Consider the following 27990-nt stretch of genomic DNA (forward strand, 5'->3'; position numbering starts at 1 on the left):
TTGGCCAGTGCTCTGAGGCCGCCTCACGCGGCAGCGAGACGAGGAACCGGCGAATACGCCTCCTGGAGGGGTCCGCCAAGATGGCGGCCAAGGGGCAACTGCTGACCTGGTAAGTGCGTTCCCCCCTCTCCCCCCAGCCTAGCAGGGCCGCTGAATTGCGGAGAGCGGGAAGCGGCCCCGCGCTGCCCCGCCGAGAAGAGCGCGGCGCCCAGCCCAGCGCGCCGCGGGGGCTCGCATGCGCGCGGCGGGGCGGGGTGGGGTGGGGCGGGGCTGGGTTCCCGCCCCCGCCCGGCTCCGCCCAGTCGCTGGGGGACAGGGGGGGTGGCGCCATTTTTTGTCGTTCTCTCAGTGGAAGAAGGGAGGAGTGAGTGTGCTTTGCCTGAAGAAGAGTCTGGATGTTTGTTTGTGTTCGGAAATGAGGAACAGTAATGAGCATCCACGATATGGATTTGGGGTAGTGACATGGTTCTTGTTTTTAACACGAAAAGCCTTATAAAGAAGTAGTTCGGCTTTGTAAGGGTAGAGAGGTGAGTTGGTTTTGAATTAGTTTATTCGTGAGAAAGACAGAAATAAGTATTTCCTCATGTCTTTCAAAATAGTTTGGGAAGAGTAGCACTGTGTAAACCCTATACACCAGCAGAGCTATATTTAAAAAAAAAAAAAAAAAAAAAAGGAAAAAACAAATAGAAGACCAAATACCTCTTTTCTGAAAAATTAAAAACAAGATTGTTGTATTTCTCTCAAAATTCCATCAAGTTCAACACAGTGTTTGGTTTTGGTTAATGAGCATCTGAAAGTGTGTAACTGCATCAGAATTTCTCTTGCCTTATCTAGAATTTATATCCTGTATTAATGAAATCGTTCTTTTTGAACTGTGAAGAACACAAGTAAGGACTTAGATAGTATATATGTAACTTCCATAAAGAGGGAATGGGGAAACACTGTAGATAGGCTTTTTTTTAAAATAAATAATCCTGTTTGTTGTTTCTCAGGGGTAGATGTGGCCTTTAATTTTTTGTGTATTGTAATGTTCTTTTTTTTTAATTATCAGGGATATTTTACCAAAAAATGGCAGTGAAGTATTTTTCTCACGTGGAATTTATGAAAAATATTCATTGGCTCCCAGTCTCTCTGAACTATGGCATTTATCGAACAGGTATATTCTGTTACATTATACTTTTGTGCTGTTTGTCATCGTCCTGTTGATACGTACCCTTACAGTTTTGGGGGAAAGCTGCATGTTACCTGGCATGCAAGGATTTGTTACTGACTCCTTGGTCCAGCAGTTGGCCTGTGCTTTGCCTGTTGTGAAACAGAGAAAACAGGAAGAGTCTGGGTTGGGACCTCTGGTCTTTTGTGTCTTTTGGGGGGCGGGGTGGTATTTTGCAGGCTTTGAGATGGGGTTTGGGTTATTTTTTGGGGGTGGTGCTTGTTGGTTTTTGCTTACTCTTACGTACCAAAGAGGGATGAAGTTTGACCCAAGCTCTTAACTGGTTACAGTAAGGATCCTGTAACCCGTGAGCTAGACCTAATTCTTTTTAGAAATCAGTGTCTTGCTGTCTCTCCATGTCTTCTCACTTTGTAGAAGGCTGATGATAGTGTACATTGAAATCCTTTTTACTTGTATCGTTTGGAAGTAGCTGACACTGTTTACATAGATCCAAGAGGGTCTTAGGTGCAGTGGAGATGCAATTAATTCCTTGAGTAAAGAAGAAACTGCATGGAGTGTTAGCTGAAGAATGGGAAATGAGATTATGTGAACATAGATGGTATAGGTAGTATTTTTTGTGCAATTTTTGATGTCTTTTTTTATTTTCTTAAGTTGAATCAACATTTGTTTCACATAGTGGAAAGCATGGCTTATGCTGCTGGATTTCAAAAACTGGAGGACTGTATTTAGGCTGTTGGGGTTTTTTTAAGATATCATTAAGTTGGTAGGAAGGTACAAGTGGCAAGTGTCTCATGGTGGGTGAACATTCATGCCACAAAGAATGTGGCTGGGAGACCAAGGTAGGTACTGTGCTCTAAGTGATTTCAGCGTGTGTAGAGAGAATTTGTTCTAAAGGGAAATTACTGTATTTTTATGAACTGACACTGAGAACATGCGTTTGAGGGGAATACTTGTCTACATCACATGACTCTTTAGATCCCACATCGTTAGTTAGAGAAGGCTTTTCTGTTTCATCTCTGTTGGAGCAACTTTCCTTGAACTGACAGAAATGAGCAGAGCCCTCACAGCTTGCTACTGGGTACACTGGATATTACTGGAGGATTCTTCTTTTAGATGATGCAGAAAAAGGGTTTCTGGAGTAGACATGACTGCACTCAAGAGTGGGATTGTGTTCAGTTGTGTGTGGTAGAAGTGGGTTTATAGCCAGAAGAGAGGTTGCAACAAGAAAAATTCAGAAATTTGTGGAACTATGTTGTGTGGCCATAGTCAAGAGAAATGGAACCTGTTGGGGCAAATCTCAAAAGCTAGAGAAAATTTGTCAATTTTTATATTGGGGTTTCTGATAGATATTTACTAAAGCGTATGTTCTCTCACCATAGAAGCTGTGAAGGCAGGTTGCTGATAAAATGAAGGGGAAAAATTTAAGCCGTCAGCTCAAATAAAGTATAATGCTGTAAATATGGACAGAAAAGCTCTGTCAGATTATTTTGGTTTGCACCCTGATGAAGACTGTGACAGCACTGCATACTGAAATGATCTTGATGTGCTGCCATTTCGTTCAGTGCTGAATATAGCCAATTTAAGCTGCTAGAATTTCTTGATGTTCCTACATTGGCATATCTGAGTCAGCATCTTGTCGCTGCTGCAGCTTAATTAAATTTGCCAGTTTGTGCCATGAGGATGGACACATTCTCATATTCAGAGAGACAGCTGTGAAGTATTATTAAGAACTGTGGATGTGATACTGCTGGGTTTGAATAACACTTGGGATATTTCCTACTGCTGAAATCGTATCTTAAAAATATGTTTTTTCCAAGATCAGCAGTTAATGTTCATTTTGTTAACCTTAAATATTTTCTCTCTTAAGAACAGTTATTTTAAATAGAGCAGGGCTAAGATGGCCCTCGTATACTGGAGATGTTTTAAGAACCAGCTTTATAATGTTACTTCTTTGTTGTTGTTAGGCCAGCTACGCCCCTTGCCTTAGCCCAACATTATTTTTGGAAACTGATTTCAGTGTTGTTTAGAGTGGAAAATAAAACTTTCTTAATTGAAATCTGGAATTTCTATTATTACAATTAAGTAGTTTTAATTTACTTCTTTTACAGTGAAAGGCTTTTTCTAGTTAAGTCTTTCTCCTTTACTGTCATAACTTTGACTGATAAGTTAGACCTTTCTGAGTGCAAGCTGTTTCTGAACACCAGCTATCAATGAATAATGTAATGTTGAGACTCTTTATCTTTTCACTGGTAATGGGTGTTTCCAGAACAAAGAATCAGTTTCATATTTAGCTTGTCACCTCAAAATTGAGTATACTGACTAATATATACACCATTTTGTTGTTTTTTTTTAAAAAAGCAGGTTTTTTTGGTTTTCATCTTTAAACCAGTGGCAAACCTGCTGTTGATACCAAGAGTTAGTGTGATTGTCCAGGTGAAGTTTCAGAATAAGGAAATTCCTATGACATAGGCTAGGAATTGGAAGAGTATGATATCTCACAGTGCATTTTGCTGGATTCGAAGTTTAGGCTTGCATGACTGCCTTTACTAATTCTGACAAATATTAATATTTATGTGAAAAGTATAAGTTCTTTCATTTATTACTTTTCTTTCAGAGAGGCAAAGAAAAATGTGGAGGCATTGGCAAACTCTTCAGGAAACAGACAGACTTGTAGCATGCAGGCTGCGGATCCAGTTGAGCTGGAGGCTAAAAGCACAATTGATGATCATCCTTTTCCAGAACCTAGACTCCCCTATCCATTTACCTCTTCTTTGACTGAGAAGGAGCAGAAGACATACTTATATCTGATGACTAAGTACTCAAAAAAAATAAACCATTTTCAAGTTAATGCAGCAAGTCAAAGAGAATTACTCACCTATCTCGTAAGTGTTCATGTGTGTACATATGAACATCACAGAGGGAGTTGTACAATTTTTTTGTTGTGAAGAGTTAAGGAAAATGTAGCAAAAAAGTTTTAAAATTCAATTTGTCATAATTGCCTTTTAACGTAGTATTATGAATGGTAATAAAGGTTTAAAGTATTCAGGATAAATTTTTTAATATAAATTTAAAGTGTATTTAGTTATTTCACTAAAGTAGGTGGGGTTTTTGTGGATTTTTTGGTTTGTTTTTTAGTAGTAGTCTAAACAGCTGACTAGGTGTAGATCTTTGATAGCTGATCAGGCACCCACCCACCCCCACAAAACACCCCATTTTTTTATGAGAAGGAAGTTAAGAGTTGACCTTACTGTGATTTTAGCATTTCATAATGGCATGTAGCAGTCTTGTTACAATGTTAGGAGGTGGATACGTTTTGATGTGATACTTGACAGCACCCTGTAATGGAAACTTTCTTTGTTAGCATGTGAGGGACCTGTGTGTTGACCTTCCATGCTTCGCACGTGCCTTTAGTCTCAGCAATGTTGTTTAAATAGTGAAAGGCCATGTCTCACGTTGGTTGGAAGTATCATTTTAGTTGAATCCTGTGTAATGTAATTAATCACCAAATGTTTTTGAGCCATTGCATTTGGTTTCCCATGCTTCCTTGTTAACACTAATTCCTTTTTTTTTATCCTGTAACAATGGGAATGTCATTCCCAGGGAAATCAGTACCTACTGCATTGTTGTCACTTACACTGTAATTGCTTATGAAGGCACAGCTCAGATATCTTTGTGACTCTGTCATGTAAGGTTGCTCCAACAATGTCTTGTAGCCTTTCTTTTTATAAACCACCAGTGTATGATCAAAAGAAGCTTGCTGTTTGTTGGGGCAGGGGTGTTTTGTTGTTTGGGGATTTTTTTTTTTTAAAGGAAATGGGCCTTGCAAAAAAATTTTTTACTTAAGTGAAACTCTGAACATGTGCAAAGACTTGCCAAATTGTGCAGCAAGTGGAATCTCTGCACTCTCTCATACCATCACTTGTGCTACCTCTCTGGAAATCTTGCTGATTATATACCTAACCTACAGGATTCCATTCTGTCTTTAAAAAACAGATTTTTTTTTCCTTCCCCACCAGCAAATGAAAGAAGTAGTAAACAATGAAATTGCAGAATTTATGAAATTTGCCCAAAACGCTGCAAAAAGCTGTGCCCAAGATTATGATGCCATCTCTGAAGATGCACTACGTTATACTGAGGTAATTACCAATACTGTTTAATTCCTTCTTTTCTTAAATAATTAAATTGGAATTGTGATTAAGATCTGTAGGCACTGCTCATGGGGTCTGATGTTCCCCGAGCTTCTGCTGATTCCATGTTGGGAGACATGAGACGTTGCCCTTTCCCTTATGCTGTGCAGCATGGCTTAGCCCACAGTTTATCGTAGCCAGTAAGATACGATGTAAGGGAGGTCACTGAATGCGATACTGTACAGAGGTGTAGTCCGCAGTTAAGTAAATGACATCTTTATATTTGGGAAGGGAGAAACTGCATTTTAAGTGTGCATTTACATTAACAAGCTGCTCCTAAATACACACTACTGGACAGAATGTTAAGCTTTCCTCCACAGTAGCATGTTACAAAGTCACTTTAATCAGAGGTTACTCAGGCTTTAATCATAATCATTTGCAAGTTCATGCTCTGTTAAATACCCACTTTGATGATTCTAAAATCAAACATGAATGCAACTTTATATATCATTCTTGTTTTAATAGCACATTTTGGGAAAAAAGTTCTGGAGTACAGGTTCGTTAAACTTTCCCTTCAGTATGTTGACTTGCTCGTGCTTGTTTTCCTCATAGTGTCTTGCCTTAATTGAAATGTCTTACTTTATATACTTTTTGTTAAAAGTTCAGCCTTTTCTAGTGAGTGCTGTCTTTTACAGAATAAAACAGGAAAATAAATGTTTACTAGAGAGTAGAGCATTTAGGTGAATTCAGAAGGATGGCTTCTATTTCACCGTAAGACTTTTTATTATGTGCTTTTTCGTGCACAAGATAAATTTGTTCTTGCGTTAACACATGGTTTGGGCACATGTGAGGGCAGAAATCTTGCTTTTTTCCTAAAAATTGGGATTGGCTTTGTAACTTTATATCTTACATTTGTGTCTGGTTTTCGAAGTGATCTTGTCGTCTGGTCCCAAAACATGTCTCCAAACTTGAAGTCCTACTTAAATTGGTATCCTGAGTTAAAAATGAAATGGAGGCACATACTAGTTTTAAACAGTACTTGCAGAAATAACTAATTCTAGTTGCCAAATGAAACTTAAATGTCTTGATTTTTTCTGATATCTGAATTATGTATTTATCTTAGGATCTAGAGTTGGCATGAAAGCAAGTTTCAACACATATGGAATATTCCTATGTCTTTACCTTTGTGACTTTTACCTAGGCCCAGTGTAAATTAGGTGGTAACACAAAAAAATACTAGTCCCTCTAAAAGCCACAATAAATAAACTGAAAAGAAAATAATTGCCTGGTTTAGCACATTTCAAACTGTACTAAACTTTTTTATGATTGTTCTGAGCCTGTGAGCATTGTTAGCCTTCCATATGAAGGGTTGCAGAGAATTTAGAATAGGTTTGAGTTCTGATACGCGTGATTGTAAGATTATTAGAGTTGTACCGGTACCTCTTAAGTTTTTAAATACTGTCCCTAACTGAAAGAGTTCAACAAGTCTGTTAGCAGTAATCTGCTAAATACCTCTGTGATCTCTACAAAAAGTATATGCAAATGCAACTTGCAGTTGCAGAAAAAACTTTTTAAAACTAAATTCTTATGAAATACACAAATGCATAAACTCTTTTTTCTTTTTATGTTAGGAATTACTACATGCTTGTATTGGACATGTGCAAAAGTACCCTGAGGTTTACACACTCCAGGAGATCATGAGTATCATGGGAGGAAAGTTTCATACACAGTTGACCTTTAAGCTGGAAAAAAATCTGCTTGTAATGGTAGTACCTTACGTATATGTATTGTTTTGGTGTTATTTTCAAATAAGTAGAATCACATGTGGATTGTGTTATGCAAGGATTCAGGTTTTTTACACATATGATTCAGTGCTTGGGTTAGGGGTTAAGTTTTGATTATAAATTATAATAAAAACACAAAATTATTTTGGTAGTAAGGCTGTTAACACCCTTCACTGTATGCTTGCAGTAAAAAGATTACGTTAATAGTATATTTTTTTTAATATAACACTAACTTTATAATGGACCTGCATAAATTCTTAATATCATTATAAGAAATGCAGTGTTGGGTCAGGATGATTTTGGTTAAAGCTATTTTCTTCAAGGGTACGGCAAGACGTGGTAAAACGGATTTCCCTGCCATGTATGTTCAACTGCCCACAGATTATAAAACTGTTACATCTATTATAACTCCAGAAAAAAAGGCTTCTATTATGCACAATGTAAGTAACCTTTTTATTGTCATTTTTAAGGCTTATTTTGTAGAGAAGAGCAATTTGGTCCTTCTTATGTGGCAGTATTAAGTTACTTCATTTTTTTTTTTCCTAATTACACATCTTGTAGCATAGGAATATACACGGGATCATTATTTGTTTAGTATTTCATTTATAGCAATCACACTGCCCTCTTCAAAAGTTGAGTTATTACCTTTTAGACCTAGTGCTTCTTGAAGGGACTTCCTCTGTTCTACCAGTGAAACATATTAGAGGTCCTTGAATTGATACACACTGTCTGTGAAATCTCGATGGAATTGTTTATTACAGTGTTGTTCCTTTTAAACTTCGCTTTGCAATTTCTCAGCTGGCCTCTGTGTGTGTATACATACATGTGAATGCATGTAGGTGTAAAGGCTTCTGATTTAAGAAAGAAGTCCTGAGGGTAAGAAGAAATACTTCAGACTATCTAGTTTTCTGCAAAGTCGATTAGGTTAGCTTACCCGGGGAATTTCTTTTGCTAAACAGCATGAACTCCATTTCAGAGTTGAACAATTTTTAGATTCCATTCCACCTTACTGTTAAATATCCAAAGTTTCTGTTTGTGTTCTTCCACAGAGAAAATCAATGAGTTTTTAATTCTGTAGAGCTTGGGGTTTGTGTCTGTTTATGCCAGATAATTTGTTATCCACTAATCTAAGGAATTTGTTCACATATCAAAAACTAAACTTTCAACTTTGCACTATGATTGCAAAGACACTTTTGCTTAAGAAAGTAACAGAGGTGACACAGGAGAATGATATGTGCCTCAAAAGATGTTATAGCTATAACAGAGAATATTTCTGATGATGTCTCAGGTGGCAGAAAAAAGAACATAGCTAGATTTTTCTTGTTTCTCTCTCATCGTCCTCAGTGCTCCTGAGCTTCCATTATCATCTTAGTCCTTGATGTTCTCCACCTCATGAGCCTTCCCAGCCTCCTCTCTTCATGGAAACCTGTACTCATAATGATTAATAACTTTATAATTTCAATTCTGAATTTGCATTCTTCATGGTTTTATATTTGTTTTAAGAATCTATATACATAATCTGTATTCAAATAACTGTGCAGTTTTAACCATACTTTAATGTTAATGTCTTTATTGTGCTATTACTTAACTTGTGAGATGATCTGTAAGATATGTGTGAGTGAATCTGTTTTTTTCTTCTGCAACATACTCCCATATTTCACAATCATCCAAATTCCTATTCAGCCCAGTAATTCAAATTAATAGGAATGAACTGAAAGATACAAGTTAAGAAGATACATATTCTCATGCTGCAGGGTGGATGCATAAGATTTGGCCAGAAACCCGCAGGGGGATTTTTTTCTTTTTTAATTTGGTTCTGAAGCTTGGCACCATGGTGGTATTTGGGCTTTGGGGGAGTGGGGGTGGGGACAGGGCAGTTAATCCATGTTTGTTTGGGTTTGTGGTTTTTCTTACAAATTTAAACTTGGGTGTGTATTTCTTAAACTTTAAAAATTTAACTCTTTTCTGTTTAGGATATTAGTTCGGATTCAAATGCAGAAAAACTTGCTTTGAAATACTGTCCACAAGTTGTTTTAAATAATCAGTCATTATTTACTTTACTGAATAATCACGGACTAAACTACAAGGAACAATGGGAAATTCCAGTTTGCATTAAAATGATCCCTGTTGCAGGTATAGTATGTTTTTGTTAGAAAAATTACCTTTTTGTCCATGAAGACCTATTTTCTCATAATCCTTTTCAAGCACATGGAAGAACAGGAAATTAGAAAATCCAGTGAAACCAGCTGTGGGAAGGTAGAAGGCAGTCTGGTTTAGTTCGCACATCAATAGAATAGTTTAGTTTTGCTTTTATTTAAAAAAAAAAAAAAGCCAAGGTTAATTAAATTATAATTGTAATTATAGGCTCAAATGTTTACCTTTTCCGAAGAAGCAGCACTCTAGAAGCAGCACTCTAGATGCAGCCATAAGAAAATAGTTTCTCTTAAGTGCTTCCATGTTTTTAATTTAATTTAATTTAAGGTCATATAAAGTAGTAAAATTTGACTTACTTAGTTCACACATCTTAAAGGGCAAAAATCTGAAGTTAATAGTTTTCAGCTGTCATCTGGTAGGGAGTCAGAGACTTTTGTGTGGTAAGGAAAGATATTTAGTTTAATCAAAGTTATTTTTAAAAAAGAACTTAAAAAAATCCATTGCTATAGTTTGTCCTCTGCTTTCACGGAGGAAAGCTGATAGCAAGGTCATTTCATAGTTTTCTACACCTTGTTCCACCTTGTTACTGAGAATAGTAACTCAGCCTCTAGAGGTATCACCATTAACGTTGAATTTGGACATACAGCTATTTTCCACTTGGGGGGAAAAAAAAAAAAAACAGTTAAATGTCCTTTTGCTTTTCAAAACTGTAAGCTCTGCTCCTTGGAAAGAAACCAACTGCATGAACCTCTTAAAATTATCAAGTGAACGCATTTCAATAAGCTAAAAAAGAAATTCTGAAGTTTTATGAAAAACAAAGAGCAAACACTTTCTGGAATTAAAAGGAGCTGTTGACATCATAGAATAATGAATAAATAATGAATGTTCATGGAGATCACTCTTCCCAATTGCAACAAAAAATGTTTTAAATAAACTGATTAACTCATCTGAATGCTATACTTTAGTTGTCAAGCACTCCATCAGTAATCTGAATATAGATTTCCTCTCGTTACCCTTTTTTTTAATACAGTAGGGTTTTTTCATTATGAATATTTATAATGGTGGTTGTCTTAGAATGTCCATATTGTGTGCATAGCAGACTTCTGAATAGTAGTAAATAAGCTGTCAAATATCTGCAAATCTTACAAATTTTGCACTTGCTTACATGAAATTAAATTACTTTAATGATAGGCTGACTCCGTTCATATCAGCTTTACACTTTTTAAACTTAATTTTTAGATCCAAAGTTAACACCTAAAGGGCATTCAGAATGTTAGCAATATATAGTGTTTCTTGAAGGGTTTCTCCTCTCCTTCCTTTTCCATCTTCCCTGTAACCCACCTCTTGCATTAATTATTTTTTTCACAGATTCACAGATAATTTTTTTTCTAAAACAGTGATACTATGTTCACCATGTGCCTTTGCTTACTGTATAATATTGGGCAGGGTATCAGTGTTATTTCTGGATGAGTCTGTGGGTGATTCATATGTAAGTGTTTTAAGGTGTAAACAAAAGAGTGGGGCAGCAGACCCCAGACACAGTTAGTGATTGGAAGAAATATAGACTGCAGCCATCACTTTTGGGTGATGATACTTTAAAAAAATGATAAAAATTTCAGGTTCATCAAAGGAAATAAAAAAGATCTTTTTGTAAAGCAGAATACATGTGATGATAGAATGCAGTATAAGGAACGACGAATCCTAAATTATTTTACAAATTCTCTATTTAGAACTGCATTTAAAATACAATTTACTGTTAATGTGGTATGTATTGCTGCTGCAGGATCCTAATAATTCACACTGTATCTGGACATACTTTTATTTTCTGTTGTTAATGAATGAGAGGATAGTTTTTATTTCTTCTAGTGTGAATGTGGAATGAATTTGACCATAGTTGAAAGATTTCTTACTTAAATTATACAACAATCTTTTTTCATTTCATTTAATATGTACTCAGTCTCTTTTTATTCTTGAAAAGGTAGCAAACCAGCTAAAGTGGTTTATGTTGATTCACCTCTGCTGAGAAAGGAAATGACAATAAGAGAGAGGAACCAAATCTTCCATGAAATTCCAATGGACTTCCTAGCGACTAAAAAGTCTTATGTTTCCATTTCTCACGTATTGATGGACAAACCAGCTGAGGACCGTCTGTTTCAGTGGGATGTATGTAGCTTCACCTCTTCTTAAAAACAAACAAACTAAACCAAAAACCTGCGTTATAATTCCTAAGTTACTTGTTCCATGATAATGAAGGAGAATTTAGTTTTTCTGTTGGTAGTTTTTCTACTGCTGAGTTACGGACCCTATGTTTTAAAATGTCTGTCTAGTTCCTTGAATTGCTTCTATTACATTGGCATCTCAGCGTTAATGTTTACTTCATTAAAATGTTTTTTGGTCAGCTTATTTAAGTGGCAAAAGTTCTATGAACTTTATTTCTCTTTTGAAAGGCCTTTCAACTCCTAGGATTTAAGATATCCCACATTAAACACAGGAATATTTTCTTTCTGTTACTGCCCCTCTCTCCCAACAGTCAAAATACGGATAGTAGAACATTTTTCATGTTTTCAATTTGACAGTGTTTGTGATTAAAACATTCTATTTCTTGGTCTGGTTTACTTATTTATTTATTTTTAATGTTATTATTTTTTCCCCCCTGTGTTAAGATGTCTTCTGATACATACCAGTACAGGAAGATTCCTCTTCCAGATGACACAGGGATGGACTTTGATGATGATGTTACAGAACTGGAAACTTTTGGAGCAAATGTCAAGCTCTCAAGAACTTCTAAAATGGAAAGTACTTTTCCTACAGTTAATAACACTGGTAAAGTTTTATCACATGACCTAAAAATAGTGAAAAAAAATATATCCACCACAAACAGTGGAGATGAAGAAGGGAAAGTCACCATTTCAGAGCAAGGAGTTTTGGCATGTGCCAGCATGCAGCTTCCATCATCAGATGGCATCCTGTGCTTCAGCCCTGAAGAAAATTCAGCTCATAAAAACTTGAATTCAGAGGAGGTAGGACTGAACAAAGCACAGCATGTCATGACCAAGGTATTGGAGAATGAAACAAAATTAAATACTCTATCTAATGCTGTTAGTTACAAGAAAGAGTCTGGTGGTGCACAAAAAAATGAGACTTACACTTCTTTATGCAGTAGTGACACAGATGAAGAGCGTTTGATAATTGATACAGAATGTAAAAACACCAGTTGTTGCAAAACACCTGTACCAAACACTGTTTCTCATACCTCAACAGAGACTGCCAAATCACCTTCCCCCCCGCCAATTCCATTAGCAAGCACGACTGATTGCTTGGGTATCATGGATCAGGGAAAAAATGCCTCCAGAAAGCCTACAAGAAAGTTGTCCAGAGAATTTGATCCTGTCGGACAGATTTTGAAAATGCAAACTGAACTTCTCAAGTCACCTTCCCAAAAAGCTCATGAGCAGCCAGTGGTGAGCTGTGATAATTCTAATGCTATGCCAGCCCATGTGCCTCAATCTCCAAAACCATTGGTGACCTCCAGCACAGAAACTGTGCCAGCCCCTGCCTCAAATCCCAGCGGCTCGTCTAGGAATACCTGGACTTGGCTTTTTCAGGGAGTGCCAAAGCGTAAGTGATTGTGTGTATTGTGTAAGGAGTAAAACTTCAAATTTTTGGTAAAATTTAGCAGAAAAACATTTTAACTCCTTCATCTGAAGAACACCCTAATAGTACCTCTGTTATGTTTATTTGTAGATGTGACTTAATTTTTTTTTTTTTAACAATACCTTCTCTGTGTGAGAATTACTGTCTTGCACACATGAGAGAGCATTTTAGGAGCTGTTTGTCTATAGAGGTGAACGCAAAATATTGTTTACTTTAAAGAAACAAAAAGTTGTTATACACAAGGTTTTAAGCAAGGAAAAGAAATAATTTGGTAGTGAAATGAGTTTTCCTCAGAAATTCAAATATTTGTGTAGTCTGGTCTGCAGAAATAGTTTCTTGTCAGTTAAAAATGGAATTATTTTACATTTTCTGTAGAAGAAAAATGTAATCAAATTATGCAATTAAAACTTGAAAGAAAACTTGAAATTTGGATGGCCAAGTTCTGAGATGTCTAGTTCAGTTGCCGTTTCTTAGCTCCTAGCAATCTGTTCCAGAAGACTAATGAAGACTCAGTACAAGCCACCTCTCCCAAGTTCTCATGCATTTAGCTGGTAATTGAATGTTACACCCAGACTTCAACCAAGAACTAGAAGTCTTGAAGATCCTAGGGACCATGAACTTTGAGGTGTTACTCACATGTCCGAGTTGCTTTCAAGTTCTGTACAACTGAAGTTAGAAGCACTTTATTGTGTTGGTAAATTGACAGGAAACCAGGCAGGTTGCATCAGAACAGTTACTCTTTTTCTCAGATATTTCATTCCAACGAATCAGTGCTTTTTGGTGGGAAAACCTGTTTTGCTGGTATTTTCTATCTAGCTGTGCCTTTGATCACATAGTAATTAATCTGAATTAATTACTTAATCTGTAATGGAAACAGTTAACGCAACGAATTCTGTTTTGTTATCGCTTCTGACATTTTTAACGATTTAACTGTATTTAGGCTATGTCACCTCCCTCAGCGTGAAGGGTTGAGCAGCATGGTACCCCTTCTATTTCTTTTTCTCTTAAAAAGCACGAGTATGGAATTCAGGTGTTTGATAATAGAATTTTTAATTATTTTTTTTTTTTTAAATAGAGGTAGGGAAACTAGTATTGCTAAGATGCTGAAGTGACTGCGAAAGAATAGAAAGCATAATTCTACAGATTGAAAGTTCTATAGCAAGCTGATAAACCTCTATGCATGTCTTTTTTGCAGAAAGCCAGAACTAAGTTAAATATGTTACTAACTGAAAATTATTTCCGGTCAGTTGGATGATAATATCTCACACTATATACATTTATTTAAAGATGCACATAAACTCTAAATTTAGTATTAGATGTATTCATAGCACTACAGCAACACCTATTTGTAGTTGTATTTTTGACACGTATTTCCACATACCTGCAGGGCAAAAACCAGAACTGGATAAATTTTCAATAAATAATCTTAAACAAGTTGGAGTTTATTCTTCTTTGTTTTAAATGTTTTGTTAAAATATCTCTTAAGTGATGTAGGGATGTTTGTTAACCTACCTCAAAGCTGCACTTGGAGCTCTAGTAAGTATTTCTTTTGAATATGCTAGATTGAAGCAAACTCAAGTTGGAACAGAGGCTTATGCTGCCATACAAACCTGAGGTTTGTGTTATTTCAGAAACTGATAAATGGATGGTGGCTCTCAGGAGGCATTCATGGTAAATAAATTTTTTGTCTTCTTTGTGCTGAGTAACTGTGGCTTAAAAAAACAGCCTTTGAACTTCATTTGTACAATAGAGACTCACAGCTCTGTATAAGAAATCTAATGATTAGGATAGAATATGTGGGAATATTTAAAAATATACTCTTAAAATGTTACAGCAGACACTTTCATTTTCACCCCAAAATCTTAGGAAATCAAACACATCCTATTTAAAAAAAAAAAAAAAAAGCCTGCTGCAAGAGAAGAAAGCTAATTAGCTTCATGGTAAAGAATGTGCACACTTGTCATTTTCTGGTTTATTTATTTTCTATAGGAAAGCTGCCAAATGAACTTCAGATGCTTGAAGAAGACCCTTCAGAGTATAAAGCACCTCAGGATGGCAACCTTGTGTATAAGCTATTCAGTTTGGATGATCTGTTGTTACTTGTGCGTTGCAGTGTGCAAAAAGTGAAGTCATTGCCACGATACCATAAGAAGAAAAAAGCCCAAAAGGTCCAGATTTTGCTGATAGATGTTTTGTTTTGTTTTTTTAAACAGTTGTGCTCAACTGGCATCTCTGGGTTTCCCAGTCCTTCATAGTATTTGTGTTTTCACTCAGACAATTAGTACATTTAATTGTATCTCTGCAGCGTGTGTCGTCTTTAAGTAAATATTTGCTGTAGGAGGAGAGGGAAGAATAACTTGTGATTTCTTTAAACCTACTTGATGAAAAGATAAGTGTGATTCTGCATTTTTTACTACAACTGCATTACAGTAATATGCATGGGTAATTATACTCATGTAAACTAATGTCAGTTTGAACTATTCTTAAAAGTTAATGCAGTAATTAGGTTTTCGGCCCAAGGCTTTGAGAATCTTCATGATCATAAATACTTTCAAGCAGGATTCAGCCTTGCTATTATGCCTGGTTAAGCAGAGAAATAGGAGATAGAATGAACAACAGAGGACGCATTTAAAGATGAAAAGAGATCCTATTCATTCTGCTTGAAAAGGCTATGGTATACATCTTAGCAAATCACTGGTCTTAAGGAATAAAGTACTTTAAATGCAAGTGTAATCCAAATATTCCTTGTAAAATCACGAGGAGGAAAGCTTATGCTGGAATCCTCAGTCATTTATTATTTTGTCAAGAGTCCTCTGAATCATTCAACAAATTTGATGTGGTGTATCTCCCTCCCCAGAATACCAGAATTATGGTAGGCAGGCATTTTGTGAGGTGTTTATGTTTTGTTGAAATGGAAATAGATCTTTAATTCTGATTACTTGATAAGATTCCATGCTCAGAATCTTATTTTGAAGAAGTACCATCTCTTTGTTATTCCTCTACTGCTTATAAATGCTTGTGAATAGGTGCTTAGTTTGTAAATCAGAAACTGAGCACTGCTGCTTATTTTTTTAAATTCCTGCTGAAATTTAAACTGATTTGTCAGTGAGAAGAGGCTTATATTTTCTCTGTTAGTGTTAACACAGAAAGGTTAGCCTCTGATTTCAAATGAGAGTCCAAACATTACGTTCTAATTTCATGTGAGAATCTGACAGGGGGAATAAATGGTGGGATTCCACTATTAATAAACAAATCAGAAATATAATAATGTCTTTTTTCTTAAATTCCTGCAGAGGGCAGTAGAGCACAGAAGTATGAACTTCAAATTAATTTAGTTGGCATGGAAAAATAAGTTAGTGGCAAAAATTTATTATTTGTAAAAGCTTGCCTAGGCTTTTTTTTTTTTGTGCATTTTACCTTCTTCTATGTAGAGTCTGTAGTCCGAGGTTTGTACTGTGGATTTTGTGGAATGTGAGTCATCACACAAAATCTGTGAAATGTTTTTGTTGCTTCAGCTGTAGTGAAAGACTGTGATGATTATCAATTGCAAAATGTAGTTCAGTTGTGGACATTTTTTTGGACAGTGAGTGGTGATTTTTCTTGTATCTTCACTTTTACAGCTTATTCCAATATTCCTGTTGCCAAAACTAGAATACCAAGCCTATTACGGTGTTGAAGCTCTTACAGAAAGTGAAGTATGTCAGTTGTGGACAGAGAGCATGTTGCATTCTGAATGCTTATTTTATATTGGTAAGTTCATGTGGTGATTTTTGCTTAAGAAACACGTACATCTGAATATTCATAGAATAACAGAAAAGTTAAAGGTATATTCTGTATGTCCTTACTTATTTTAACTTTCTAATTTTGGTTTTCACTTTTTATCATTTTTTATTCACTTTTATAAGCACTTTGTCTAAAATTTCTGTTGGGTGGTGAATGAGGGTATTTCAACATTAGTTTTAGATGAATAGCATCCAGTAATCTTTGTTTTCAAGAACTGCATTTATTTGCCTTTCTAAGACAAATGTATCTCTAAGTGTGAATTTAGTTCTCTGAAATTAGTAATCTTCATGACTTAAAGTATCCTTGGTTTTGGGGGGAGGTATTTGGGGTGGTTTTTTGTTTGTTTCTTTAATGAGTCATATACAACATGAATTATCGCAGGATTGGTAAAAATATTTCTTGATGAAATACGACCTATAAATGTATCTTACTGTTTTGTGAAATAATTTTAATAACACTTGTTATTACATAGCAAAGTAGAAGACGAAAAGAGCATTAGGTATGTGGCTCAGAGGATACTGATTCCTTGGCCTTTGAGCTTGCAGTATGGGAAAAGTTCAGGTGTCACTTTTTTGGGTTTTTTTTTTAAACAGGCAATAATCTTCATATTTCTACACTGATAACATGTAGACAGATAAGATACAAGAGAATGAGGAAAAACAAGCAAGACAGGGCTAAACCAAGTTCTGTCATTCAGAAATAAGAGAAATTACTTGGTTTTAAAACAGTGTACATGTGTCTCATAGCTGAGGTACTGGAAATAATTTTCTGACTTTGCAGAAATGAAATTCCTAACAAGAAGAAAAATATATAGCATAATTTTATTGAAAACTTCTTTCCATAGCTATGATAGTCCTCGGGAGTTCTGAACACTGGATGATCTTACTTAAACCCATTTTCCACGTTTTCCATTGTCCATATCTAACTGATCCATGAAATTCAGTTTCCTAATACATGATATGACTTGAAATATCCCTGTCAAAGGGATGATCTTGGTACTCCTTGTCCTGTATCATGCAGCAGATGGAAACAGGAGATAATGTCATAGAATCTGTGAATGAGAAGTAACACACATTCAGTGAGAATGAAGCAGGAAACTACAAATCTCGTGTATAAGAGATGGCAGCTGTAATTCAGAGCAGAGAAAATAAAAAAACAATAAGCAGGGATAAGAAGCAGGGAAATGTTAGCAAAAGCGTATCTTACTCATAAAAGCAATTTATCCAAAAATCACAGAAACCAGACACAAGGAATGCAGCATTATAAGGAGGGTTTCACTAACAAATGCCTTGTAGAAAATGCTGTATTCATACATTTATACAATGACATTTTAAATGTCAGGAAAGTTTTTATGTCTGTTAGGATACATATGTTCTGTAGAGAAATGAAAATTGTGCTTATAAAAAATGTGGACAGATTAACATTGTGGATGTTTAACAACGCTTTTAATATATGGAGAGCTTTCTGATACTAGTTATCTTGTAATTAATAAGGTTTTAAAACGGAAAATCTGCAACAAAATGGTTAGTCAGAAAGCATTTTAGAATACGTTTGGCACTCGCTATGGAGTCAGGACAATCCTGTTTGTACAGTGAATGAATGTTCTGTAGTGGGGACTGCCTCACTTTCTTGTTCTAGAAAAAATTCTCTGTTTTTCTGGTTGTTATGGCAGCAGTTGTGGCCTGCGGTTGCCTAACCTTTCCACTTGTGCGCTGAATTACACTTTTGCTGTTGGTAGCTCACATCAGAGTAGTATTTTAGAAATGCTGAGTTCTCTCGTCTAATTTTTATGTATAAACTTCGCATCTTACCATAGAATTATAAGGTTCATGTGAAATCCAATGAATTTGAGGTGATAGTTTTGCTGAGTGCCTCTATCTTTGTCTGCTGTCCATACTTAATGGAAATTATCTTTCTAATTTTAAAATTTAAAAGCGATATTTGCTGTGGTTTTTCCCTTCTCTTAAAAAAAATCCTCACAGATAATTATGCACACAGTTCTCCATTTCTAATCATACCTTAACATACAGTACTGAAACATTTTTTTTTTTAACAAGCAGGACAGTATACTGAATTGCACTGAAATTTAGGCCCCTGTAGAAAATTTTATCAACATTTTAGTAACTTTTCCAGAGTTGCAAGCAGTGTGACGAAATAGGGAAGCTATCGAGAGAGGGTTCCTCTGCTCAGAGAGTGAACAAACTGAAAGAATGCATGTCTATCTAATCTCCCATCAGTTACAGGAAACTTAACGTATGACTTGCATGCAGAAGTTTGCAGACAGCCCATCCAGCCAACACCCCGTTTTATAGTCTCTCAGGAGTGTAGGAGAGAGCAGGCTGCGTGCTGCAGGAGTTGTTCTGGCACAAAGAGCCATCTCCTTCTGATACGGAGGCTCCTCGGTGACTCCTTCGTAGATACCTGCTAGCCGTGAGATGGGCGCGGAGCCCTACGCTGGCAGGCTTCCGTGGCCTGGCCTCAAACACAATCTCTCTGTTCCTGTGCTTGGGAGAAAAAGTTGTTGGGACTGAGAAATGCTGTTTATTCCAGTGATGCTTATTTGTCAGCTCTTGGATATGCTTCTTCCAGCAGCAAACCCTGGGGTCTGAGGAAGCACAGGATTTTTTTGTGTGCTTTGAGGAAGCACAGGATTACTGTGGGTTGTCACCGTCCTGCACAGTAAATTAGTACTCCCAGCATGTGGGGCAGGCCCCCTCCCGCTGCTATTGAGAAGAAAAAAAAAAAGTCTGCTACAGATACGGAGTTGGACTCTCAGCATGTCACCAACTGTAGATGCTGACAAAATATGTGATTTATTCAGGTAGGCAAATTGGAGACTGCAGATTTTTGGTACCATCATGCAGTTTCTAATAGTGGTAGGTAAAAAGACGTACGTGGAAGTAAATGATCTATTTTATGAAGGAGCATCTACCACAGCTTTTAATAGGAAATTTTTATCATATTCTATTTAGGGATTCTTTTTGCTATCGAGAAATACTGCTAGGTAGCTGTGGAATTCTGCCTTTCAGTTTGTATTTCTGGGGAGCTGTGAAAAATACAATGTTGCAAGTGTCCTGCTGTAGTTAGGGGCCTCTTTGCAACAGAAAGCTTTGTCCTGAAACTCCAGGGACAATTCTCTAATGGTGACAATATACCTGTATTATGGACTACTTAAAATACAGTAAATATCTCATTCTTTTTCATTAAACTGATTTGTCAGAGTAGGACTACTGCTATCATATGTTTGGTGTAAGCAGAAAGACAGACTTGACTTCTCAGATCGTGCTATTATTTTAAGTGAAATGTCATGTCTTATACTAAAGGAATTTTTGAATCAACCATAGTAGAGGTTGCTCTTTTTAAATTCACCCCCCAGTATGAGTGTGAAAGTATGGAACAACTATTTGAAAGCTGTGATCTTACCATTACTAACACAGTATCTACAACTTGCATTCTTGCTCAGACAATTCTGAGACTACATAGATCTGAAGAGAAACCTCTAAAATTGAAGTTCTGAGCATGTAGTAGACTTCAGTATTGAATTGCTTAGGAGTTCCTGGATCTTGAAAAAAGTTAATTCACTGTCTCAACAATCTCTTGTATTGCCAAATAAGTATGGGTGGGAAGTTCTTTGGACCTTGGTCTGTGACCCCTAATTGTCTGGCGTCGTTCTTCAGTGTTGTATTGTTCTGTGGGGCCAAGGGAGGAATCTCATAGCTCCACGCAGTGACTCAGCAGTGCTGCTGGCTCAGCAGATGAGAAAGAAAACAGAAGTTTAACTGTGGTCTCCTGCAGAAATTGCAAGGTGTCATATTAAGTAGAAATTTTTTTTTATTTCACATGTTCTCAAAGAAGGTAATGATTGTTTGCATGAAAGCAAAGATATTCTCATCAAACAAACTTGTCTTCCCGTTGCTAGTAGAGCACCTTGCTTGGTTGTTGATTTAAGTCCCCTTGCTACTCAGGCAGGAAATCCTGCATCTGCAAGGAGAGTAATCTCTGTGGCATGTTTCCCAAATAAGATACTTGTACTTGATCTAAGCAGTAAATAAAGTTGTGATAAGCTTTGCTGATAAATGGGAACATTTTACCCCAACCATTAGTCACTTATTTGCATTAAGTACCTAAGCAAAACATACTGCAAAAAGTTTACCTTCACTTGAATAGGATAATATTGGCCTTTAAATATTATTTGAAAAATGGGTTGGAAAGAAGTACTTACTCTATGGGTACCTTACTGAATGTTAAGCGTTTTCAGTCACTTATCAAATACAAGATACAGTAATATAAATTAGATATGAGTAGTCCATAGATTTTTTTTTTTTTTTCCCCCCAGCTATGCCATCAATGAGTTTAGAATTGGAAAAGTTTCCGATTTGAGGAGAGGCTGATAAGGAATGGAGAACGCAAACATATTGGGGGTTTTTTATAATGAGTTCAAGTTTCCTTTCCTCTAATCAGCAATGCAGAATATTAAACCTAGCTACTTAGTCTTGCCCAAAATCCTGATACCAAGAAGAGTAACAAATGTACAGCATTTAAAAGAAATTACTTGTCCTGGTGCTTTTTTAAAAAAATTTGTTAAAGTGAGAGTTCTTACTTGGTCTTCTTACACATCACATAACAAATTGCTAGTAATGTTTAGCTTGGATTGTGAAGTGCTTTGGTTTAGCAGTTTTAACTGTACAATTGAAGCATTTACACTTCCTACGAGAGCAGATTTGCAGTAAAGCAGTAAATTCCCCTGAGTAGGTCATGTTTTATTAGGCTGCCTTTTCCTCATCCTCCTTGTGGGAGGTGGAATACAACAGATTTCTGGGAAAACCTCAACATGAGAGAGAATCTGAAGGTAAGGCATGGTCACCACATCAGTGTACAAGCTGTGCATTTAATGATCTTTATTGCTTATCAAGTGAAAATGTGGGCTAAACTGTTCTTGTCAGCCTTTATTTTAAAAATGTGATGAGGAGACCTTTGAATTGTTGCTCCTAGCTATACCAAAGTCAAATAGTCTAATGATTTGCCATGAAAGAGGCCTGAATTGTAAGCTGTCATTTTTCAGGTGAGGGAAAAAAAAAAAAGAAGCACCCAAAAAATCAAGAGATGAAGGTACAGAATCCCTAGAAAATCAAATAACACAATTGTTTGTATAATGTGTCAGAATAGGAAAAAAAAAGTATATTAAACTCAAAAGTAAATTTGTTGTAAAAGATAAACATTCATGATCTGTCCAGTGAGGAAGCATAGTGTTAAGGATCAAAAGAACTTGAGAAGATACAAACTAACTGATGTTAAATGCGTTTGTATATCCCAGACATCACCCAAAATGTAAGACTTTTTGGATTCATGGGTATTGCCCTGATTTAGAAAGACAGTCCAAATACAAATGTCTGTACTTGAAGCAGCTATGCATTTTACTTTCTGTTATTGTGCAATATCGACAAATACTTTTCACTGTTCTACACTGTAAAAGAGCAAAATTTTGTATTCCTTTTAAAATGCATTAGGTCTGAAAATTATGCTTTTGCATTTGTTCTCTTTTATTTTTAGTGTATTAATTGAATTACTATTTTTCAGGACGTATTGATGCTTTTACATCAAAGCTTATTATGCTAGAAAAGATTTCTCCAGAAATGTTAAGAGAAAAACTTGCATTGATTAAGTGAGTATTTTTAGTAGTTTTTTCTAGCAATGAATTTGAAACCCTATCAAGCCTTGTAAGTTACTACTTTTGTAATTTTTTTTCTTTTTTGCAGGCCTGCAAATTCATTAAATATACTTCATCACATTTTGAAGAAAGTGTCTGAGTGAGTGCTCTGTTCTTGTTCATTGTATTTATTTGCAACATTACCCAGCTCATCATATTTTCTTCTGTAGAATGCTTGTCTACTGTTTGTTTTTATTTCCTCAGATACATTACCTATTTTATAGATTATTTTAGGTCTAGTACAGCGTAATGCAGTACTGTGTAAAAATGTGCTTAGGATGACAGGTTTTGTATAAATGATGCAAAAGAATAAGAACTTGATTTTTATGGACCACTTATTCAAGGGAGGTGACCAGATGCTTTTGACCTGATTAAACAGTTCAGAGGAATGAGTTGTAATATTATGTATGTAGGCTGACATTTAAAATTTGGACTTCTGGTTTTTGTTAGTCTTTTTGCTTAATCTGTAGAAATAGTACTGTTTGTGTTCCCTTCTGCTTAGCTTGATTTACAACAGCGTATGTCTTTTTCTGTACAACGTTGCAACCTTTCTCTTGCTGCTTTATTTATTTAGTTACTTCCAGGCTTTCGATCTGCAAGTGTCTTTTAATTTTTTTGTGAAGCAGGTTTCTTGCACTGTGTGTGAAACTCTTAATTCGAATTGCAGAAGAGTTTTCCCACACTTCATAATTTCTGTAGCTTTGCAATTTGTGTCTAAGACTTTTGATATGGGCAGTTGGTTGACATTTATCTTCCTGAAAACCTGTTTAATCCTGCATGTCTGTTTTTTGTGTCTGTGTCCATATATGCGTTATGCTTTGTAATAAACTGGTTAAAGAATTCTAGTTTGCCAAATATGGATGGTTTTCAGTGTATGCCTAAATCTTTTGTTGAATATGATGACAGTCTGTACATTGATGATAAATTAGTACATTACGAATACGTTATAAACACATGAATTAGTATGTCTTTATCAATACCGTTTAATTCATGCTTTTTTTGTTCATAGTTTTTTTATAAAACAGGGACTGTTAAGTAAATCTGTAAAGATGTTTTGCTTTTGCATTAAGAACTTAGTAGCTATCATGATCAAATGAAACAAACCAAAAACATATAAATTGTATTTTTCACTTTGAATTTATCTTTTTAGCTTGCAGGAGGGCTCTTATTTATTGACTCATGCTGCAGGAGATTCATCAGTTGCAATCTACAAGAGTTCTCTTGACAAGTCGACGAGAGCATCATATAATTTACATAAAGCTCATTGTGATCTGCCTCCTGTACCTGCCACTCTTTCAGTCCCATGGGTGCCTCTAGATCCCAGCCTCCCTTTGCCCTATCACATGAACCATGGAAGAGTGCCATGCACCTTTCCGCCTGCACCCCAGGAAGCCACGTGGAAACAGAAGGTCAGTATCATGCTGGATGCAAAAACAGATTAGCAGTTTTGAAATAATCTATTTCAGTCACTTGGATATATGGCTAATATATTTCATCTATCATCTCTGGGTGTCACAGAGACCCTTTGGAGTTCTGGATCCACTACCAAGAATAGGAATGCCCTTTTCCTGAAAAAAACTCAAGTGAGATTCATCTCACCTAGCTTTAAACATTACAGTATGGAAAAACAACATTTAAGCTCGTGCTGTTAACAGAGGGAAATGGAATATTTTGTAAGATGCACATCCACACCAGGATAGGCATCTTAAATAGATTGTAGCACTCATGTAGAGTTGTCATTTTCCCTCTAATGACTACAGGAGTAAAAATGATTAGCACAACTGTAGACAGGTAAAATGAGATAAGGTAAATTCTGCTGTGAGGGTCTCTTCTACTGACCTCTTACTGCAATTCTCTGTGATACATTAAGTGGGTTTAAATATACTCTTTTTTTTTTTTCCCTGTTTGACGGCAAAATTATTTTAAAATGAAGTTTTGCCTCTTATGTGAGCTAATAATACTTCTTGGACAGCAAAAAGAATGCAGTCTTGGCTTAATTAAAAGCTTTGTAATTGATAAGCTTGCAGTACAGCCGAAACAGGTGTACAATATTTGCATTTATAAGGGTTTTCTAATTTTGCCCCTGTCATAGTGTTTTTGTTGATGTACTTCGAATAATTTCAGGAAGGGCCTTTTAACCTGGTTTCCTGTTTTTTCAGTCTCACCTTCATCTCCATTTGTCTCTCTGTGTTTTCCCCAGATCTCAAAATCTTGAGCTTTTTGGGCTATTTCAGCAGAAACTGACATGTCTTGACAGCCTAAGATACTAAATTCTAACCAGCTTAGTGAAAATAAGTAGCCAGGTAGAAGAGAGGGCTCCAGACTAGTGCTTCCTCTGTGGAGATGGCAATAAGCACTCAACTGTAATGTTTAATACCTGAAATCTCATGCAGACAAGAGAGATTGTAAGCAAATAGGCCACGCACATGCACAAAAAAAAAAAAAAGTCAGCGCTTTTACATTACTAGGTGTGGGACAATCGTATGGCAAGACAGAAAACCAAGCAACATCACTGAAAGTTTAGCTACTTTCCTCAGTCCCCTCATGCCACAGTTTGAAATCTTTTATGTCTTAATTTGTTGATTCCTGATTTCAACAGCTAGGGTGGAGCATCTTGGATCTGTTCTTGGTTGTTTGTAATTTTAAACAAAGCTCATATAGGGATAACAGTGATTCTCTGCAGCAAAAATAAGGTTTCCTTTCGGCCCTCTGAAGAATGTTAGCTCAGTCAGTCAAATTGCCATTGATCACCTGTCTCTTGGTTGCTCTGAACTCCTTCACCTTTCAGGAAACTTTCATTTGCAATTCAGGTGCCTTCCCTGACATACAGAAACTTAAATTCTCATTGATATACTGTTCACTATACAGTGAAACATTGGTAACTATATATGCAATACAGTTTCTAAAATAAGAATAGTATGTTATTTTGTATAGAGGCACATATGCTTTGTCTAGAGGCATGGAAGTACCTTAATTTAAGAAAACACAATTTCTGTGTCTTGGACATAAATATAAAATTGTGTGTGGATGACTTACTCCTTTTTACTGAAAATGGACAACTTACACAGCATTTATATTCTGCATTTCTTCAGAGTGCAGTTAAATCTAAAGAAATGTTTTAGATGTTTGAATGTGATAGTCCTTCCCGACATCATTAGGATAAGTAAAAATTAATATAGCCTAAAAGTCACTAACATACGGGGTTTGTTGCTGTTGTTTTTAAAACAGAATAGAATTTATTGTGAGAAGAAGAATTAATTATCTGCATGTAAAGACACTTTTGATAGAAATTTTGTGAAAATTTTTTAGGAATCCAACCTGTTCTGTAATTTATGCTGGTGAATAAGTGATGCATATCATGCTTTGAAAATTTGCCAAAGATCCCATTCTCAGCTCTAAAATTCTGAACAGGTAGTACGACACTTTAAAAATAAGGAAATTTTGAAGCGTTGTTTTTCTTCAGCATAGATTTACTCATTTGTGTAAAAGCCACATGCTAACTATGCCTTGCTTAGTGGACTATGGGATGCTTTTTAGGCCCAGTTACATGTTTTAGCCACATCCTGACTTCATATGAAGGCAAAATAGAGTTGTGCTTCAGTTCCTAATTACCTCATGCACTTGATTTCTGCCAGAAGGAAATCCAGGCGTGTAGGCAGGAAAGAGGCAGGGTTGGTCAGATCTGACTGGTGACAGGAAGACCAGCTGTGCCTGTCGCCTAGTCCAGATGTGGCTTCTGAGTCTGGCTGGAGTGACAAGAAGTAGAAGGCAGTTCTCTGAAGGTAGTTGTATATGTTTGTGCTTAATACAGATTTAAGATTATTAATGCTAGTTTGGTGGTGGTTTTTTTTTTTCTTCTCTCCCCATCTGTGTCTAGATGACTGGGGCGAAAGGACAATCAGACACACCCTATGAGGGAAAGCCAGTAGCTATGGAAACAAAAGGCAATCCAGCTAAGCCTGTTAGAAATGAAGGTGTGGCTACAAAGAAGCTGAAGAATTACTGCAAACAAAGAATGTCGAAGAAAAAGTGGAAAATGAAGTACAACAAAACGCAACTGAAGTAGGAATAGCTGAACTATGCTGTGCTAAGTATGACCTGGAGAAGGGCAAGAGGAAACAAAAAAATCTGAGGCTTTCTTGCCGCTTCAAAGGAGCCAGAACAAGCTGGCAGGGGAAATGGCTCCATAGCTGAAACATTCTATAAACCTTTAACCCTTTCTTACCTCAGTGGACGCATTTCAAGTGAAAATCTCAAATTCAGTCAGAGGAAAATAGAGCAAGTGTCTGCAGCTGAGGTTAGGGGACAAGAGTATTATTGGTTGACAGAAATATCTGATATCACATAACAACAAGAAAAATAACTTTTCAGCTTTCTTAATTCTTCCAGAATCACTACAGATTTTTATTCTGATGTATTTTAAAATTACATTTTACGTTGTGTAATGTGCATAAGGGGAACAACGTGAATTGAATTGCTTAATCCTTTTAACACACAGACTCTACCAGTTTTCTTTTTAGGATGGTGTAACAAATGAGGTTTGGGGAACAAAAGATGTGTTTGCTTGAATAGTATGTGCCATAAATTTGCACTAGGAAACTTAGGGGTAAACAATTTTCAAAAACTGCACGGATTCCGGTGTGTCTTCAAAAATGAATATTGCCATTATTACTGAATGGCTACAACCTAAATCTTGTATCAGATTGCACACTGGTATGCAGTAGTGCTTACCTGAGGTTTGTCTGGTGGAACAAGTGATAGGATCAAGGCCTTAGTCATCGTTCTAGAAACCCAACCAGATTATGCTGTCCATCAGCAGTTTGCTTGAAATTTAGAGCCAAACTGACAGAGTGAAGTTAGGGGAAGAGAATACTTACTGTCTGTGAAAAGGCCAAGCGATGTGATGACATGTGGGTTCCTAGTGAATATGAGTGTGTGGAAAAATTAAAGTTGTTTTGAATGTTAGTATGTAAACCCATTGTATTCTATGATGTGTTTGTAACTAACATGATTGTTTGTTAGAGAAGATTTCTCCGCATTACGGGTATTTTATGGTACATACTTTCAGTGTTTCATCAAACAGAAATTCATCAGAAACAATCCTGGAATTTGAGGATTGAAAATTATATTCTCTGTCATTGCTTTTGCTTTGTGTTTTCTGCCTATATTTTCATTTGTTAAGAGTATTGTTTTTAGAAGAGCACATGAATTCTTGAAAGCTACAAGAATGAGTCCAATACGTTCTTTCCCCATTTTGCCTTTTAAACAACACAACTATTTTAAAATATCTGTGACAGTTTTTGTTTGGATGATGTTCTAGAGAGCTGTTTGTATGCATGCTTAAACTGCTAACACACACAAAAAAGGCCTTAAAGATGTTCTTCCAGTCTTTTGTTTGAACTAAAGAAGTTACAGAGTACACACATCTGAGCAAGCATTCTTCTGCTCACTGGGGCTTGACATGACACATTTTAATGTCATGAAAGTAGAAATAAATTTTTTTAAGTTGTTTACTGGGGTATACCTGTTATAAAATCCTGAAGACAGTTTTTTATAAAGCAGGCTTAAACAATGAATGTATATTAAAAACTGTTCTTTGTGAAATACAAA

The 27990-nt window shown here is 36.2% G+C and overlaps 1 protein-coding gene across 4 annotated transcripts; it reads left to right on the plus strand.

The window, feature by feature from the left end:
- Positions 1-13: 13 nt before the first annotated feature.
- Positions 14-27990, plus strand: ICE2 (interactor of little elongation complex ELL subunit 2). 4 transcript variants are annotated; one of them, XM_074880020.1, is made up of 16 exons: positions 17-109; positions 350-454; positions 1052-1156; positions 3786-4053; positions 5188-5307; positions 6930-7064; positions 7406-7522; positions 9056-9215; positions 11215-11399; positions 11900-12854; positions 14880-15058; positions 16511-16640; positions 22251-22335; positions 22430-22480; positions 23531-23789; positions 26258-27990. In XM_074880020.1, the coding sequence occupies exons 2-16, from the start codon at positions 429-431 to the stop codon at positions 26444-26446; spliced, it is 2964 nt and encodes a 987-aa protein (XP_074736121.1). In that variant the 5' UTR covers positions 17-109; positions 350-428; the 3' UTR covers positions 26447-27990. The 4 variants fall into 4 exon arrangements, with proteins under 4 accessions (XP_074736120.1, XP_074736121.1, XP_074736122.1 ...); XM_074880019.1 differs by lacking the exon at positions 350-454 and having other exon boundaries at positions 14-109; XM_074880021.1 differs by lacking the exon at positions 3786-4053 and having other exon boundaries at positions 350-527.

Source organism: Strix uralensis, chromosome 11, assembly GCF_047716275.1.
Source record: "Strix uralensis isolate ZFMK-TIS-50842 chromosome 11, bStrUra1, whole genome shotgun sequence".
Classification (NCBI taxonomy): Eukaryota; Metazoa; Chordata; class Aves; order Strigiformes; family Strigidae; genus Strix; species Strix uralensis.